The following is a 14,870-nucleotide window of genomic DNA, read 5'->3' as shown; positions in this document are numbered from 1 at the left end:
GGTGGTCTGCGGATCAGGTCCACCAGAGCCCCTCAGAGCTAAGAGCGTGGCCTCACCCAACCAGGAGGCTGGGAGCAAGGAGCAGCGCCCCCCGAAGAAGTAAGTTCTGTTTGCTGGAAGGAAAGAGGCACTACGTGGCAAAGACGGGGATCCTGCCCTGGCACGGGCCCCCGTCTTGGGGGGAGCTCCTCCTTCAGGCCAGCGACCCCAGCACAAGCCTGCGATGATGTCACGCTCCAGTCAGATGGGCTGCCGCCTCGCCAAGCCTAGCGCTGTCGGCGACGACAGCATTGCCCGGACCAGGCGTTCGCACAACTCTCGGACTTTCCGTTCTCGCCGGAGCTCGAGGGGAGACACTCCCGCTGAAGCAGCAACAGTCCGAAACCCCCTCCTCCCCACCGGGCTTTGGGTGCCCAGCCAGGCCGAGCAACTCAGCCCAGCACCGCTGCCCCTGAACACGGCCCCAGAGCGGTCAGCCCTCTGGGTCTGACCCCCACACCCCACACACACACACACGTGTGCTCAGGCAAATTAAAAACACTCGTTTGTCACATCTTACTGCCGACCTATGTGGAGCATGGACCAGGCACATGAGCCAGGAGCCCCTCCGTAGCAGGCCTGCACGCGCCCCGGGCCCGCGCCATCCCGCAGACATGGAATCTGGCATGAGTCTCGCTCGCGCGGGGGTGCGCGGGGCTGTTCATAACTCAGGTGCTTTATCCCTGTGTGTCCTCAGGCCAGGCATCCAATGGGAAAACACTCCTGAAACAAAATTAAATAGTTGTAGATCTAATTTCACCCGGCTGAACCGGGCCGAAGGTCGGTTTTCACGGAATCCCATAGAGAAGAACACGCGTCGTCTCAGAGAAAATCCGCGCGCCGCACGGCCGTCCGCCCGCTCCGCCGTTCTCCAGCAGTAAGAAGGCGCTCCCGGAGCCCAGAGCCGCGCGTTGGGTCCCACATGTGCCTCTCACCTGAAAGAGCCCGGGGGGCACGGCCCTGAGGTCGTCGCTCAAGGAAGCGCGTGAGAACCTGCTGCCCCCTCCACCGTGGGAAGGAGAAGTGTGGACCGGCACACCCGGAGCCGGTCTCTGGCCGCCCTCTGCCCGGCACAACCCACCCTCACGCTCTTCCAGAATTTTCTCCTCCTCCTCCTGAGCCGATCACCGCTGGCGGCTCTCGTGAGCCTGTTCCTGGTCAGCCCCGCGTGCTGCATCTCTGTGTGCCTCTCTCGGTCTCAGCCCCGGCCCTGACGCACGTGGAGAGGTCTGCGTGTCGCACACGAGGAGACAGGGACCCTAGGAGGTCGGGCGATGGGGCAGACCTCCCCACTTGTCAGTGGAAGGGGCCCAACACCCTGCCCAGGTGCCCTGCTGACCCTTGAGCTCACGGCCCGGCCAAGGAGGAGCTCCTCTGGAGCCCCGTGGTGACAGCCTGGCACTAGGCATGGGCGGTACAGACTGGAGGAGCCCCAGACAGGGCAAGGGCACAGGCCACCGGGAGGGCGGCGAGCTCCCCACGCTCCTCACACGACCACCAGAGCCCCCACCACCAGCGAGGCGTGGTCAGGACCGTCAACAGCATCACGCACGGAGACGCATGGGGTCGGCCTCGTCAGCTGTCCTGCCGGGTCCCCGAGGGGCTTCAGAAAGGCCTGCTCGGCCTGCGGACAGGAAGGACCCTCCATTCCATGAGCGCCGTGCCCTGGAAGCCCTGTGTGCTGGCCTCCATAGATGGCCACCTCCCTGGAGGAGGCCACACACTCTAGCATGGGCCTCGCAGCCCTGCTCAGGGAATGGGGCCCGTGGCTGGTGCGCTCCTGACCCGCCTACCGCCCCCCTGCCTCCCCTGCCGCTCAGACCCACGGACACCACGAGGCTCTGGGCACTCTGACACCTGCAGGCCTGCAGGATCTCACCCAAGAGCCACTGGGGGGTCACCGCAGAAGCCGGCAGGGGTGGACAGGGTGAGCGCAGGGCGGGGACGCAGGGGCGGCAGGTGGCCCACTCGCCGGGCTGGGCACCAGGTCACACGGAACGTGAGGGGACAGGTGAGCTCAGCGGCTGGGGCTTTCTGGTCTCGAGCCCTGGGCACCAGGCCCCACGGGGGCAGAGACACCCAGGAACGCAGGTTTCCGGCCAGAGACACTCAGCCCGGTGTGAGCAGACGGACTCAGAAACGTGCCTGCAGCAATCCGGTAGGACGTCTGGCAGGACGTGAGAAAGCCGGCCTTGGCATCGGAGGGGCAGCTGGGGGTTAAGAAGCACCCCTGCCCCGGGCCCCCCGCCGTGAGCTTTGTCCACGAGCAGGATGGCCAAGGCCGTACCACACAAGCAGGGACACCTGTCAGCAAGGAAAGGCCAGTCATAGCCACACCAGGGCCCCTGGGACCTACCGGGACCTCCCAGGACTGCGGCACAAACATGGTGGGGCTGCTGCTCGCGGTCCTGAGCCCCCCCGGACGGGGAAACATGCCCCCTCATGCAGAGGTCTGGGGACGCCAGCTGCCACCCACGGCCGCGGACCGTGTGCTCCAAAGTCCACGCCGTCCCCACACGCTCCAGGAAGGGGACGAGGCTGGCCTGTGCTGGGTGCAGGCAAGGTCAACAGACTGCGCTGCCGCTCGGGGCTCCGCTGTGCTGGCGCGTGGGCCAAAGAGCCACAGCGCAGGGGCGGGAGCGCGTACCGGAGTCCCTCGCCGAGACAGAGCCCGCAGAGTCCGAGGGACTGGAGGGGACCGACGGAGCCCGTCACGGAGCCGGAAGAGCGTGCCCGGCGGGGGTGCAGGAGGAGAGGCGCTGGGAGGCCCGTGAGCGGGAGTGCAGGGCGGTCGGCTGTCCCCGCCCCGCAGCCGGCAGACACAGCCCTCCCTCCCCCACCGTGCGGCTGTGCGGTCCTCGACTGATTCGGTGAGGCCCACCCTCACCACGAGGACCCTGCTCCACTCGGTCCTCCGATCTGAGTGCTGGTCTCGATGAGAAACTCCCTCACGGACGCTTTGGAATCACGTGTGGCCGGATGTCGGGGCTCCCGGGGCCTGGTCAACAGGACACGTACGGTCCACTGGCGCGGACGCACAATTCACGGCGTTTCTGCAGAGCAGCAGTTTCCACCTGACAGATGCACGACTTGGAAAATCGGGTGACCTTGAGTCCGTGACGGCAGCCCCGGCAGCTTCCAGTCCCTCACAGGCGCAGTGGCCCAGGGTGGCAGGTGCTAGCACGGGAAGGTGGGGGCTGGGAAGGAGAGGAATGCCTGTGGCCAGAGAACCCTGATCCGGCGATCTTACCATCAAACGTCAAGTCACGAGCCACTGTAAAGTGAAACGACGCTGGTTTAGCACGTCTCCAACGAAGAGAGGGCAGGGAGGCCGGAGGAGGCCAAGGACGGAAGACCAAGGACCCATGAGGAGCCAACAAGCTTGAAGAAGCACGTAGAGCAGAAACAGGTCGAGAAGGACAAGAAATGCCGGCCGCTGTAGGGCGAGGGCTTGATCACAGAGGGTTACACTCGCGGCGTGTCTCTGGTTCTCTGCCTGCAGTCCTCGGAGGGCCTGTGCAGGTCTGTAGGGTCACATTTTTATTTTGTGGGAATTTCCAGCCTCTGGATGTTTCACTCCTAGAATTCCTGACCAGAGCCACAGTCCAACCGCCTTTGTAGACCTTCCCATACACCTGCTCGGAGACAGGGAGCGGACACGCTCTGCACGCTGTCTGCTGAAGGGGACTTCTGACAAACTCCGACCTCGCTGGCTCCAACGGAAGGAGACTCTTCTGGAAGAAGTGCAGCCTTCCTCGCGTGCCCTCGGGGTCTGAGTGTCCCAGCTGCACCCCTGCCTCACCGTAAACCCGTTCCTGGGGTGGACTTTCTGCCCCAAACAGGGATGGTGGCAAAGACCGTGTCCAGCCTGGACAGCCGTTAGGTCTGACACCGCTGGCTGTCGGCAGCGGAGAGACGGCTACTGTAGGAATGTCGTCCGCGCTTCTGCACGCCTCCACCCCCAGACGGACCATCAGATGAAGACAGGGTCTAGACTGCAAAGCCAGATAATATGGAAGGCTGTGAGTGTCTCTAAGTGGAGTGTGAGCACACACCTTTCTATGCAGATATTTAAATCGTAAATACACTTTGTGGCAGAGTCACCTTGGTCCGTCAATCACTTGTCAGACCATCTGTGTCTTTGCCCGCGAATCACACGGAGCAATCTGGTGCGGGCTTGTCTGTTTCTCCACGGCTTCCAAAAATAAGCCAGGCTTCCAGCATGCGGCACACGCGTCAAGCCTGAAGTGTCTGTCTGGTCTGCCAGACTGTTCGTAGTGCCGTGATGGTGGCCTGATTAAAGACCTAGGCTGGGGTGTGGACAAGCTGGCGTGGGGATGTCTCAGTGTTGTGACTGAGGGAAGCTGTCTAGGAGCGGGACAGCATGCCTTGGGGCTACCACTCTGAGAAGGGGACGGCGTCCCTAACAGACGTCTGGTTTGTGCCGTACAAGTCCTTGACAGCCACGCGTCCTGTCCTCACAGGCACGGGTACCAAGATGCTGCTGCATTTACCCAGGGCCTTTGCCCGAGCCGCGACTTCTGTTCCTGTTGGCTCTCCCTGCCCTGACTGGATAATCCCACACTCATCCTTGCAACAAGGGTTTCCTGGCTCTGGAGCAGATCTCCTGGTTCAATACACGGGACACGCTCCTATTACCTACTGGGTCTCAGTGACTGAGTCACCCCCCGAAGGATGCCTCACTTGACTTCTAGATCCCCAGGCCAGGAGCAGTCTCCCTGCAGTAGCCTTTCCCGGCATCAGCGTTTGAACCATGGAGGAGGTGTGCAACTACTCGCACTCAGTAAAGGACCGTTGAGTGAGTGTGGCTGTCAGCGCGGGCTGGGCCCCAGCACCCCGGCCTGGGGGCTCCCACGGCGGACTTTGGCTGTCCCACGTCCTGGGGGCAGGGATCCCGAGGTGCAGATGTGGGCAGGTCTGGTGTCTCCCGAGGCCTTTGTCCTGGGCACGTGGATGTCATCTCTCCCCCGGGTCCTCTCATGGTCGTCCCTCTGCACGTGTCTGAGTCCTGTTCCCCTCTTCCTAGAAGTCACCAGTCAGACCAGAGGAGGGCCCGCCTGGTGACCTCATCTTACCTTAGCCATCTCTGTAAGGACCCCGTCTCCAAATAGAGTCCCCTTCTGAGGGCCTGGGAGTCGGAGCTACAGCACAAACTTCCGGGGAAGCCGTGGCCCAGCCAGTTAATTGTCTCCTCCCCGGCTGGCGCACCGGCCCGGGCTGAGCTGCGCTTGTGTTTAGCTAGAAGCCCCGTCCACGGAAGACGGGCCTGCGTCCGGTCAGAACACCCGGCGGGAAGGGAAGGGGGTCAGCGCGGGGGAGGCCATCTGTCACCACATGTTTCGGAAAAACGCAGCTCCGAGAAGGGGACCTGGGAGGCGGTGACGTGTGCGTGGCTCAGAGGCAGACACAGGCGTACAGAACTTCAGACTGTTGAAGTGACGGCAGAGCCACGGTGCCCACTTCACGTACCTGATAGAAACAGCCTGTGCCGTGACACTGTGAGGGTCTGTAAGGAGCCAGAGGCCCGGGTCGAATCCCGCGAGGTGCTGCCAAGGACGCGGTTTACTACAAGCTCCGGCGAAACTGGTAGTTCGCAGGAACAGACTTTCCAGGGAACAGACAGGGGCTCGCGCACCGGAGCGCTTTTGAAAATTTTCATCTTGGATCTCTGGGGCTGGGCGGACCGGGGCGGCGGGGGGGGGGGGGGGGGGGGGGGGGGGGGGGGGGGGCGGGGGGGGGGGGGGCTCAGTGGGTTAAGCCTCTGCCTTCGGCTCAGGTCACGATCTCAGGGTCCTGGGATCGAGTCCCGCATTGGGCTCTCTGCTCCGCGGGGAGCCTGCTTCTCCCTCCGCCTCTGCTCCCTACTAGTGTTCTCTATCACTCTGTCAAGTAAATTTTTAAAAATAATAAAATTTTCATCTTACTTGGTAAAAAAAGCAAAGTGTCATCTTCATGAAGCAGGCTCCAAAACAGAGGCCCCCTCACAGCCCCTCATGCCACCGGCGTGGGTGAACGGAGCCTTCGCGGGCCAGCGGCGTGCCCAGCCCCGTGTGCACCCTCCCCCAGCCGGCTCTCCCCTGCTTTGCCGATATGCGCATGTCCTGATGGGAGTCCGGGGGGGTCTCCAAAGGGCTCCCTGTGAGGTGGCCACTGTTCTTGTTGCCACGGAAGAGCTTCTGAGAGACTCCGGAGCTTTCCCATCTGTAAAGCAAGCAAGCACACACACAAAGCCAGCCAGCCCACGACCACTTACCCCTGTGGCTTCCTGGTAGACCCCGGTCCTTGCCAGCGGCCGAGCTGCACGTGCCCCTCCGTGTGAAACAGTACCTGCTGCCTGCCGCCCCTTGTTTAGTTTCTCATCCGTCATCCGTCGTGCTTCTTATCCGTTAATATTTTCAAACGACCAGGGGTAATGTGCATCTGGAGACTCGCAGCCTGTGCGTGTTAGGGCTCATGACGAATGGGTACCCACACGTAACACATCATTCTGGAAATAACCCCCCAGGCCTGCCCAGCAGCCAGCACCTGACCCTGAGGACCCCTCTGACTCCTCTCCCCAAGGAGCCGTCTACCTATTGGGGAACGTCCCAAAAATGGAGTTAATTAGCACCTTCTTGTTGTGCCAAGACCTCTCTTGCTCAGTATATTGTTTCCAAGGTTCATCCCTATCGTAACACATTTGACGACGTCCGTTGTCTCCACTGTTGATAGTTCCCCGTCCTATAAACGTAGCCCAATTCATGACCCATTCTTCTGTTGATGGGTAAGCAGGACGTTCCTAATTCTGAGCTGTAATGGATAAAATCTCCCTAAACAGTCTTACACAAATCTTTTTCTTTTTTGGCATATGTGCTTCCTTTTCCTTGGGTAAATATCTAGAAGTGGGATTGGTGTACGCAGAGTTACTGGTGGAGGAGAGGCCTGATTTCCCTGCCTCTCCCCGCGTCGGGCTGTGCCGGTGGGTGTGTCCTGACACAGGTCTGTGCTCCTAACTGGACGGGCGATGCCGTGGAGCCCTTCGGGTGCGCTTATCATTGGCTTCTGCATGGCCTCCCTTGTCGAGTTTCTGTTCAAGTGCTCTGCCCATTTTTTTTAAAATTTGGGTCTTTCTACCCTTTATTATTAAGTTGGAAGAGTTCTTATATTCTGGATACAAATCAGTCATCTTGATCGTAAATCTATTATCCCAATCTGGGGCTCATTTTTCATTTTCTTAACAGTGAATTTCAGCAATCTGAAACACTTAATTTTTGATTTTGATGAAAACTAATATTTTTATGATTAGTGCTTTCTGCATCCTAAGAAACCTGCCTCCACAAGCACCCTGAATGTCTCAGTATTTTCTTCCACAAGTTTTTTCGTTACAGCTTTTATGTTTGGGTTTATGACCCCTTTTGTGACAATTTTCGGGTATGGTATGAGGGAGAGCTCAGAGTTCCTTTTCCCAAGCTGATGTCGAGTTCTTTCAACACTATTTGTCTGTAAGACTTCTTCAGCCCATCACAGTACTTAGAGATCTCTGTGGGAAGCTGGTGAGCGTCTCAGTATAGCGGCATTCCTGAAAGCTGTTTTGCTCTGGCCTGTTTATCAGTCTTCAGGCCACGTGCAAATTGTATTTGTTCTTGGTTATCAATATCCTTGACAAATGTGGTCTCACAGGGTTCCAGGGAAGAGTGCTGCCCACAAGGTCCGAGCCATTTATTTTGCAAACAGCAACGAGGTTCCAGTGCAAATGTCCTAGGTCGTTAGCAGACGCATCGGAAATTCTTGGTTGGCCCGTGGCCGCCAGGCCTTTGCTGGAAGTGGCGCTTGGCTGGAGGACAGTCCAGGGCCACTACTCTCTGGGACCCGTTTCCAGCTGGTGTGGGGCATGCCCAGCACCCCTTCCGGATACTCCCCCTACAGAAACACCTTCTCCACCTTCCAGACTTTACAATGGGGTGCAGGGCAGGCGGGAGCCAGCTTCTCTCAGTGGACCCCAGATGACCAGAAGGGAGCACAGCAGATGCGCACAGGCTGTTTTCCATCCAGAACCCGCACGAGCCGGTCTCAGGACCGGGGTGAGCCCAGCACAGCCCCATGCGGACACCATGTGTAAGGACACAGCCCCCAGCTATGATGCCGGCATCTAATCGTTCTCGTAGTAATTTTCTAAACAAAAAATGCAATTCCTGCTGTCCTCCCTAATGACGAGCCTAGGCTGCCACCTGTCCCCTCTTGGCACAGAGGCGGTGACGGCAGGCGAGCCTCCGGAAGAGCCGGCAGGCCCAGCAAACAGGCTCGCCGCTCTCCAGGCGTCCTGCCTTGAGCAGGCTGGTGTGTTTGAGCTGGAGGAGCTGCTGGGGCATAAAAGAGGTTCAGATAGAATTCTGAACGTCCTGGTAAATGTGACTTACTAAAATGGGGGGAAACACAGAGAAGGTAAAACCTGCCACACTGACCATTTGGAAGCATGTTGTTGGGTGACTTGTGGTACGACCGTCACCACCATCCACCTCCAGAACTTTCTTCTTTTCTCAAACGGAAACTCCGTCCCCATCACACACAGGGTCCCCTCGTCCCCCAGCCACTGGCTCCCACCGTTGCCGCTTCTGTGTCTCTGGGTCTGACTCCTCTGGGGGCCTCAGATGCGTGGGCCCCACCGTGTCTGCTGTCCTGCGGGGGCCGCCTCACCCCCGTCTGCGTCACGGCCTCGAGCTTGGTCACGTGGGGTAATAGTCCGTTGCGCGCACAGGCTACACCGTGTCATCCATCCTCGTGCCGGGGCGCTCGAGGGTGCGGATAGCTCCGTAAGACGGTGCTTTCCGTTCTTTTGGGTGTAGACCCAGAAGCAGACGTGCTGGTTCGTCACGTGCCCCGTCCGTGCAGAGCTATGAGCTGGTGGCCCACGGCAGCCGTGAGCTGGTGGCCCGGCGGATGAGTGGGTCAGGTCCGCTGGCCGTCTGATGCCCTCCTTGGAGAAATGTCTATCCAAGGCCTTTGCCTCGATCTGCACTTCAGACATACCGGATGCTCTTTTAGGCTTGAAGCCCGGCCTGCCGCATGGTGCTTGCGATTTACAGAAACTGAGTAAGTGCCCAGGATTGATCTAACCCGGGTCGGCTGCTTCTGCCCGGTCTGGGAAGCCTAGAACCCAAGGACTCTGAGGATCTGAAACAGTTTCGACTAGTTTGTAATTTTGCGAAGGCGAGTTCTGAAACGGTTTCGTGTACTTTTGTGGGTGTTTGGCTGGTCGCCCTGCTTTATTAGAAAAATGTAATTTCATTTCGAGATGCCCCAGACTAAATCACTTGAGCTTCACACTCTTTGTGTAACATTATTGGGTGCCCTTAATGAAATTATAACTCAAGCAAGAGATTTCATTCCCGTGTAGTAAATTAGCTTGGGCTGAGAGGGCCCGGGAGAGCCCACCCCTCCCTGGCTGCCGCTTCCCGTTCACGGAGGAAGAAAGAGCAGGCATTTTATGTTTGAGTTATTTATTGTTCTCTCTGAGTGAACATTATATCGTGGCCGCCCGTACTGGAAACGCCAGCTGTTAACAGGTTCCTGAATGGATTTCAGTGTGAACTCCCCGGGCCTCTGGAAAGCTTGGGTATAAAGAAAACAGGCTCAGAATTGCAAGAAAAAGAGCACATTGCCTTCGGCCGCACGCCCGAAGGCTGACTGCAGATAGAAGCCCTGGCTGAGGTTTTCACGCAAGTCACACTTAGATGTGTGCACTAAGGGAGCCCTGTGAGGCAGCAGTACCCCTTCCCCGGGGCAGAGGCAGACGTTGGCACGGGAGGCAAAAGACCCGGCCCTCCGGTGCCAGCAGATTCCTGGCAGCAGAAGTGTCCCCTTGGTAAAGTAGCTCAGCCCCCGGGGCCAGGCCAGACACAAGAACCACCAGGACCCTGGGAAGGCCCCCGTCTTGGCCCCAGGACGCAGGGGAGCAGGCGGGTGTCTGAGAACGGGGAGGACTGTGTGTGCCATCCCTGGACGCGCTCTCCTCTGCCCTGGGGTAGGCGCCCGCGTGCACAAGTGCTCCTAGCTGCCGAGGTTGGATTTAGTCGGCGGAATCTCTGCAGAAATTCCCAGGCGCACTCCTACCCCACAATCCCCCGATCTCTCCGTTTAAGGGGGAGACTGCGGGGCTGTAGGTCATGAGCGGTGTTGCCCTGGGTCCAGCTGCCCAGCCCAGGGCGGACTCGGGACAGCTGGTGCCTCCCCACCCCCCACCAGGGTGCAGGCAGAGGGCGCTCTCCGCCCCGTCCCTGCTCCGCTGTGCACCCGTCCCCGTCCCCGTGAGCCTCCGCCCGCACCTCTCCCTCCTCGCCCCCGCCCCTCCCGCTGCCAGACGCACACCGAGCGCACTCCGGGCCTTGACAAGGCCCCGCGGGGCTGCACTTCAAGCCCACAAAGCAGCTTCTCCGCTCACGGGAGAAAGGGTCTCGGCTGTATCGGCGTCTCGTTGACTACGGCTTCTCCCTGCTTCGCTCGCTCACCTCCCCTCTGCGCTGCCCCCGCCCCGGGGTCCGGTCCGAGGCCGCGCCCCGCCCGGCAGCCCAGGAGCCCGTGCAGGGTTGTTGCCCCAGAGACGACCGCTGGGTTTTGAGGGACACGGAACTAGAGGGGAGCTGCCAAACGTGAGAAGAGAAGAAAGGCGGAAATCAGGAGGCTGAAAGTCGAACGGAGAGGACTGGGGCCGTCAGAAATTCCGTAAGAGACCAAACCAGAAGGAAGTGGCTGGAACCAAAGCGAGCGTTCGGCCGCCCTCGCCCGAAACCCTTGGTGGTAAGATCGTAGGAAAGCATTGAGTTCTTCTGAAACTCGATGTCAAAAGTGCATTTCCTGTTCTTCTCTTTCCAGACAAGGTGAGCACGTCGCCGGCCTTTATCACTCCCTTCAAGCACTTCAGTCCCGGCGCCGTGAACGCGGAAGACGAAGACCGACTAAGTAAGCAGCTTCCCCGTGCGCGGAGGGGTGTCCTCTAATGTCCCCAAACACTGAGACCTTGGAGTGATGGGGGGACTGTCTGGGCTTCCCGGAGCAGGAGGCTCTGCTCCCGCTGCCCCACCCCCTCCCTGAACCCCGTCCCCAACGTGAATCGCGTCCCCACCAGGGATCCTGTCCCCACCCGGAACCCCTCCCCGCCACGGAACCCCCTCCTCACCTAGAACCCTACCCCACCCGGAACCCCGCCCCCACCTGCGGATCAGGACACTTGCAGTGACTGTATAATTGAGAACCCCAGGATTGTCGGGGAAAATCCGTTCTCCTGCACCCTCTCCTTGCTTTCCATTGTTTTCCCCTTCAAGAGGAAGGGGGGGGATGAGCACAGTCTGTACAATGACTTAACACGGGAAAGGCTGGACGGGGGCCGACCTGTTGAGGCATTTCTGGCTCGTGAAGGAACCCGGGACGCAGCAGAGCAGTGCGGGGCAGAGGGACTCCGCGCGGTCCCCTGCTGAGACCACAGAGGAACCCCGGGGGTCGGGGGGCAGGGCTGGTGTTGGGGGCGTGGGGCTCCTGGACGTGACCGGCACACTCCCAAACCCCAGACCACACAGGTCGCTCCTGCATTTCATTATGACCTCACCCATGGGTCCTTCCGCCAAGCGGGACCGCGCCGACTGATCAAGGCTCGAACTCCCCAGGACCTTGACCAGGACGCACGGCGGGGGGACCCCCAGCCGCGGCTCTGCCATCGGCTGGTGAGACACACGGCTGGCAACAGGACCGAGGCTGAGGGCATGTCCCACGTCCCCCCCCGAATCAAAATCGCAGAGCAGGGTTGCTGGACGGGCACAGAGTCCCGCGGAAATCAGGACGCAGCTCCCTGAGCCACCCGTCCAGGGCCCCTCCTCAACCAAGTTCGCAGACACTTGTCTGTTGTCTCAGGGTCTCAGCGGGAAAATCTCCAGGACTCGGTCTGTGTGTGTACAAGTACCTCACAAATGTGGACCACGTCCGCCAGCCACAAGCACGTGCCCACACGCACCCCAAGCTGAGCGGGACGTGTGCACGCAGCGATTCGGCTAAACACGAGGAGAGAACACGCTGAGACGGGGAATCTGCCTCCTTCGGTCGGGCGTGGAACCTGCTGACGTAGCTGGAGCCCCGCATGGGGCGAGACCTCCCGGATGGGCTCTCGTGTGGTCACTACTCCCCGCGAGCCCGCGCCACGGGTCCCAGAGCCTCGCGGGCACAACCCGAATCACAGCATTGGGATCAGAACGCGTGGGACCGTGTGTGAACGCAGTAAACGCACAAACTGGCTATTTCCCCTAATCGGTGGGAACCCATGGAGAAGATTGAGTTTTAATTGTTTGTTACACATTAGAAAGCCTTTGCAACACTTGGAAAATCCTTACTTAGAAAACCTTATTCCCAAACACCGTTCAGAGCAAACCTCCAATCAATGGCCTGACGGTGCCTTCCAAAACCGTGGACACAGTCTCGGCAGGCCCTCGGGACGTGGGAGAGGAGTGAGCGGGGCGTGGGTGATGTGTGCTGTGTGCTGTACGTGTGCACGCACACACCTGTGTGGTGCAGGTGAGCGTGACGGGAAGTGTCTTTATTCCTGCAGCCGTGTGACGCAGGTGTGCCTGCGCCGTGGTTAGGCAAGGGTGCTCAGCCGGCTCTTGTGTGGCTCGCTCTGGGCACCGTCGGGTGGGCTTTCCCATGGCCACCGGCACTCGGCACCTCTCGTCCCCGGAGCCTGAGCTCCCGCTGCCAAGTGTAGAGCTGCGGCCAGGGGTCAGGGTCCGGAGACACTCAGCCTATCTGGAAGGACAGGTCACTCCCTGCACGGCGGTCTGGAGGGAGAAAGACCCACCCACCAAACCTGCTTGATCCACACCAAGACGTGGGGCAACCACCACATCCAGGACCACATGGGACACGTCCTCAAAGGAAGCACCTTCGTCTGACACAGGGCGTCAGACCTGCGCTTCTGCAAGCCGGCCCACGTGGCCTCTCAGTGCTCCCGGGGCGTGGATGCGCCACAGTGACCCCCTTCCCACGCAGCTCCTCACCCATGAGGCACCAGGGCCTCCCTTGGCCACTGGCCTCACTCCTACGGGCCCCCAACTGACGCAAATGTGGCAGACCAGATGGCCGGTTCCTGGGGTCCGAACACCTGCAGCCACGACAGCATCACCGTCGGCCACACGCACGGAACAGCGCCCAATGCGGTGCCTAGTTGGAGAAGTCTGGCTGCTTAGTTGGAGAAGACAGACAGACGCTGGCCCCAGAAAGGGGGACAGTAGACAGGGTGACGCAGGTGCACATACGTGGGCACAGCTACCTGCTGGAGCTGGACGCCGTGAGACCGTGGGCGCGGACTCCCCCTCCACGTGGCCTGTGCACGTTTGAAGGACGGTGCCAACACACAAGGGCAGCCTCCTGGTCAGACTTAACTCTGAGAGGGGATGTCTCACCTGGAAAATGAAACTAGCCGCGGCCACACCAGGGTAAAATTCTGCGTTCTCTCACTAAAATGCAATTCTTGCACACGTGGGACCTCTCCTTTTGCCAAGAGGGACAATGCACTCACGGGCCCAGGAGACGGACCGATGTGAGCGCAGACGGGAAACGGCCGCTGGCGCGTGGTGTCTGTCTAATGGAGTGCGAAGCTATTTACCTGCTTTTTTTCTACTTTCCACATGGAAGGACACGCGTGACTCCTGGAATCACAAAGCCGTCGGCGGGTCTCACGTTCGACGCAGTGAGGATGAGGGAACTCGCCCCGGGCCGGCGTGGGTATGCAGGACACCTGCACGCGCTTTCCTCGGAGCAGGACTTTGCTGAGGGAAGGCTTGTGGGATCCAAGTCAGAAATCTTCCAGCGCGACATGAGCCTTCCGTGGGGGCTCCGTGGGGTGGTGGGAGCTGTTCTGGGTCCCCAGACCCATCACCCCGTCTGGCCCCCCTCTCTGCCCGCTAGCATTTTCCCACAGGCTGACGTCTGCACGCCGAGTGCCTGCACACGGAGAGTGGGGACAGGCTCACCGAACAGGCGACTCCCCGGTCCAGCCCCCTGCGGGGAGATGTGCTGCCTGCAGAGCCGCTCTGAGCCCGACCCACTGCTCGTCTCTGAGCTACGACGGGCACATAGAGCAATTATTTGGAAGAATGAATTCCAGGGTAGGATTAAAGGACTTTCTAATTCTTACAACCTAGTCTGACCTGTCGGTTTGACTGTTGCTAGTGTACAACAAGTACGTTTTCAGAGATGAACCATTTTTATCATGTAATAAACATTCCAGTGCCAAGATCTGCACCCCAGAACCCACAGAGAGTCCGGGCGGGTGGGCTGCCTCCCTCTGTCAAATCCTTCAAGGCAGGGGCAGCCGTCATTTCCACGGTGGCCACGATCAGTCATCAGGAAGCACAAAGCCTGGAAGCCCGTGGTGTTCACGGACCCCGTTTACGGATCACGTGGGAAGTTGCATGGGTTGTGTCCCCTGAGCCGCACAGAAGCCCCGCACGGCAGGGGCCATCACGCTTTCCTGCGGTCTCCAGACAGAGCTGCTGGTGCTCACGCCGCCCGTGAGGCCTGGGGTAGCCCACAGGGCCCGGGAGCAGGAGACTCGGCTGGGAAAGGAGCCCCGTACACTTGGATGCCGCGGGGCCCAGACCCGGGGAGCGTGTGTGGGGCAGGCACGGCACAGCCTGGCCTCGCGCCCCACTGCTGGCTCACCTGACAACAGAGTAGGGAAGCCTGTTAGCTGGCGGAGAGCGAAGTGAGAACCACTGCCTGGTCGGGGAGGGGACTGCGACGGACCCCCTTCCCCGGGGAAGAAGGAAATGTGCATTTGCGAAGTCAGA

The 14,870-nt window shown here is 60.0% G+C and overlaps 1 protein-coding gene across 1 annotated transcript in view; it reads left to right on the top strand.

Annotated features, from left to right (window-relative positions):
* ADARB2 (adenosine deaminase RNA specific B2 (inactive)) overlaps window positions 1-14,870 on the top strand; it is a 336,318-nt gene that overhangs the window by 229,912 nt on the left and 91,536 nt on the right. The window contains exon 2 of the mRNA XM_059403984.1: window positions 10,909-10,995. Coding sequence (XP_059259967.1) covers window positions 10,909-10,995 — 87 coding nt within the window. The remainder of the gene's footprint in view (window positions 1-10,908; window positions 10,996-14,870) is intronic.

This window comes from Mustela nigripes, chromosome 6 (assembly GCF_022355385.1).
Source record: "Mustela nigripes isolate SB6536 chromosome 6, MUSNIG.SB6536, whole genome shotgun sequence".
NCBI lineage: Eukaryota > Metazoa > Chordata > Mammalia > Carnivora > Mustelidae > Mustela > Mustela nigripes.
Note: the sequence above shows the minus strand (reverse complement) of the source record. Positions and strands in the feature narration are given on the sequence as shown.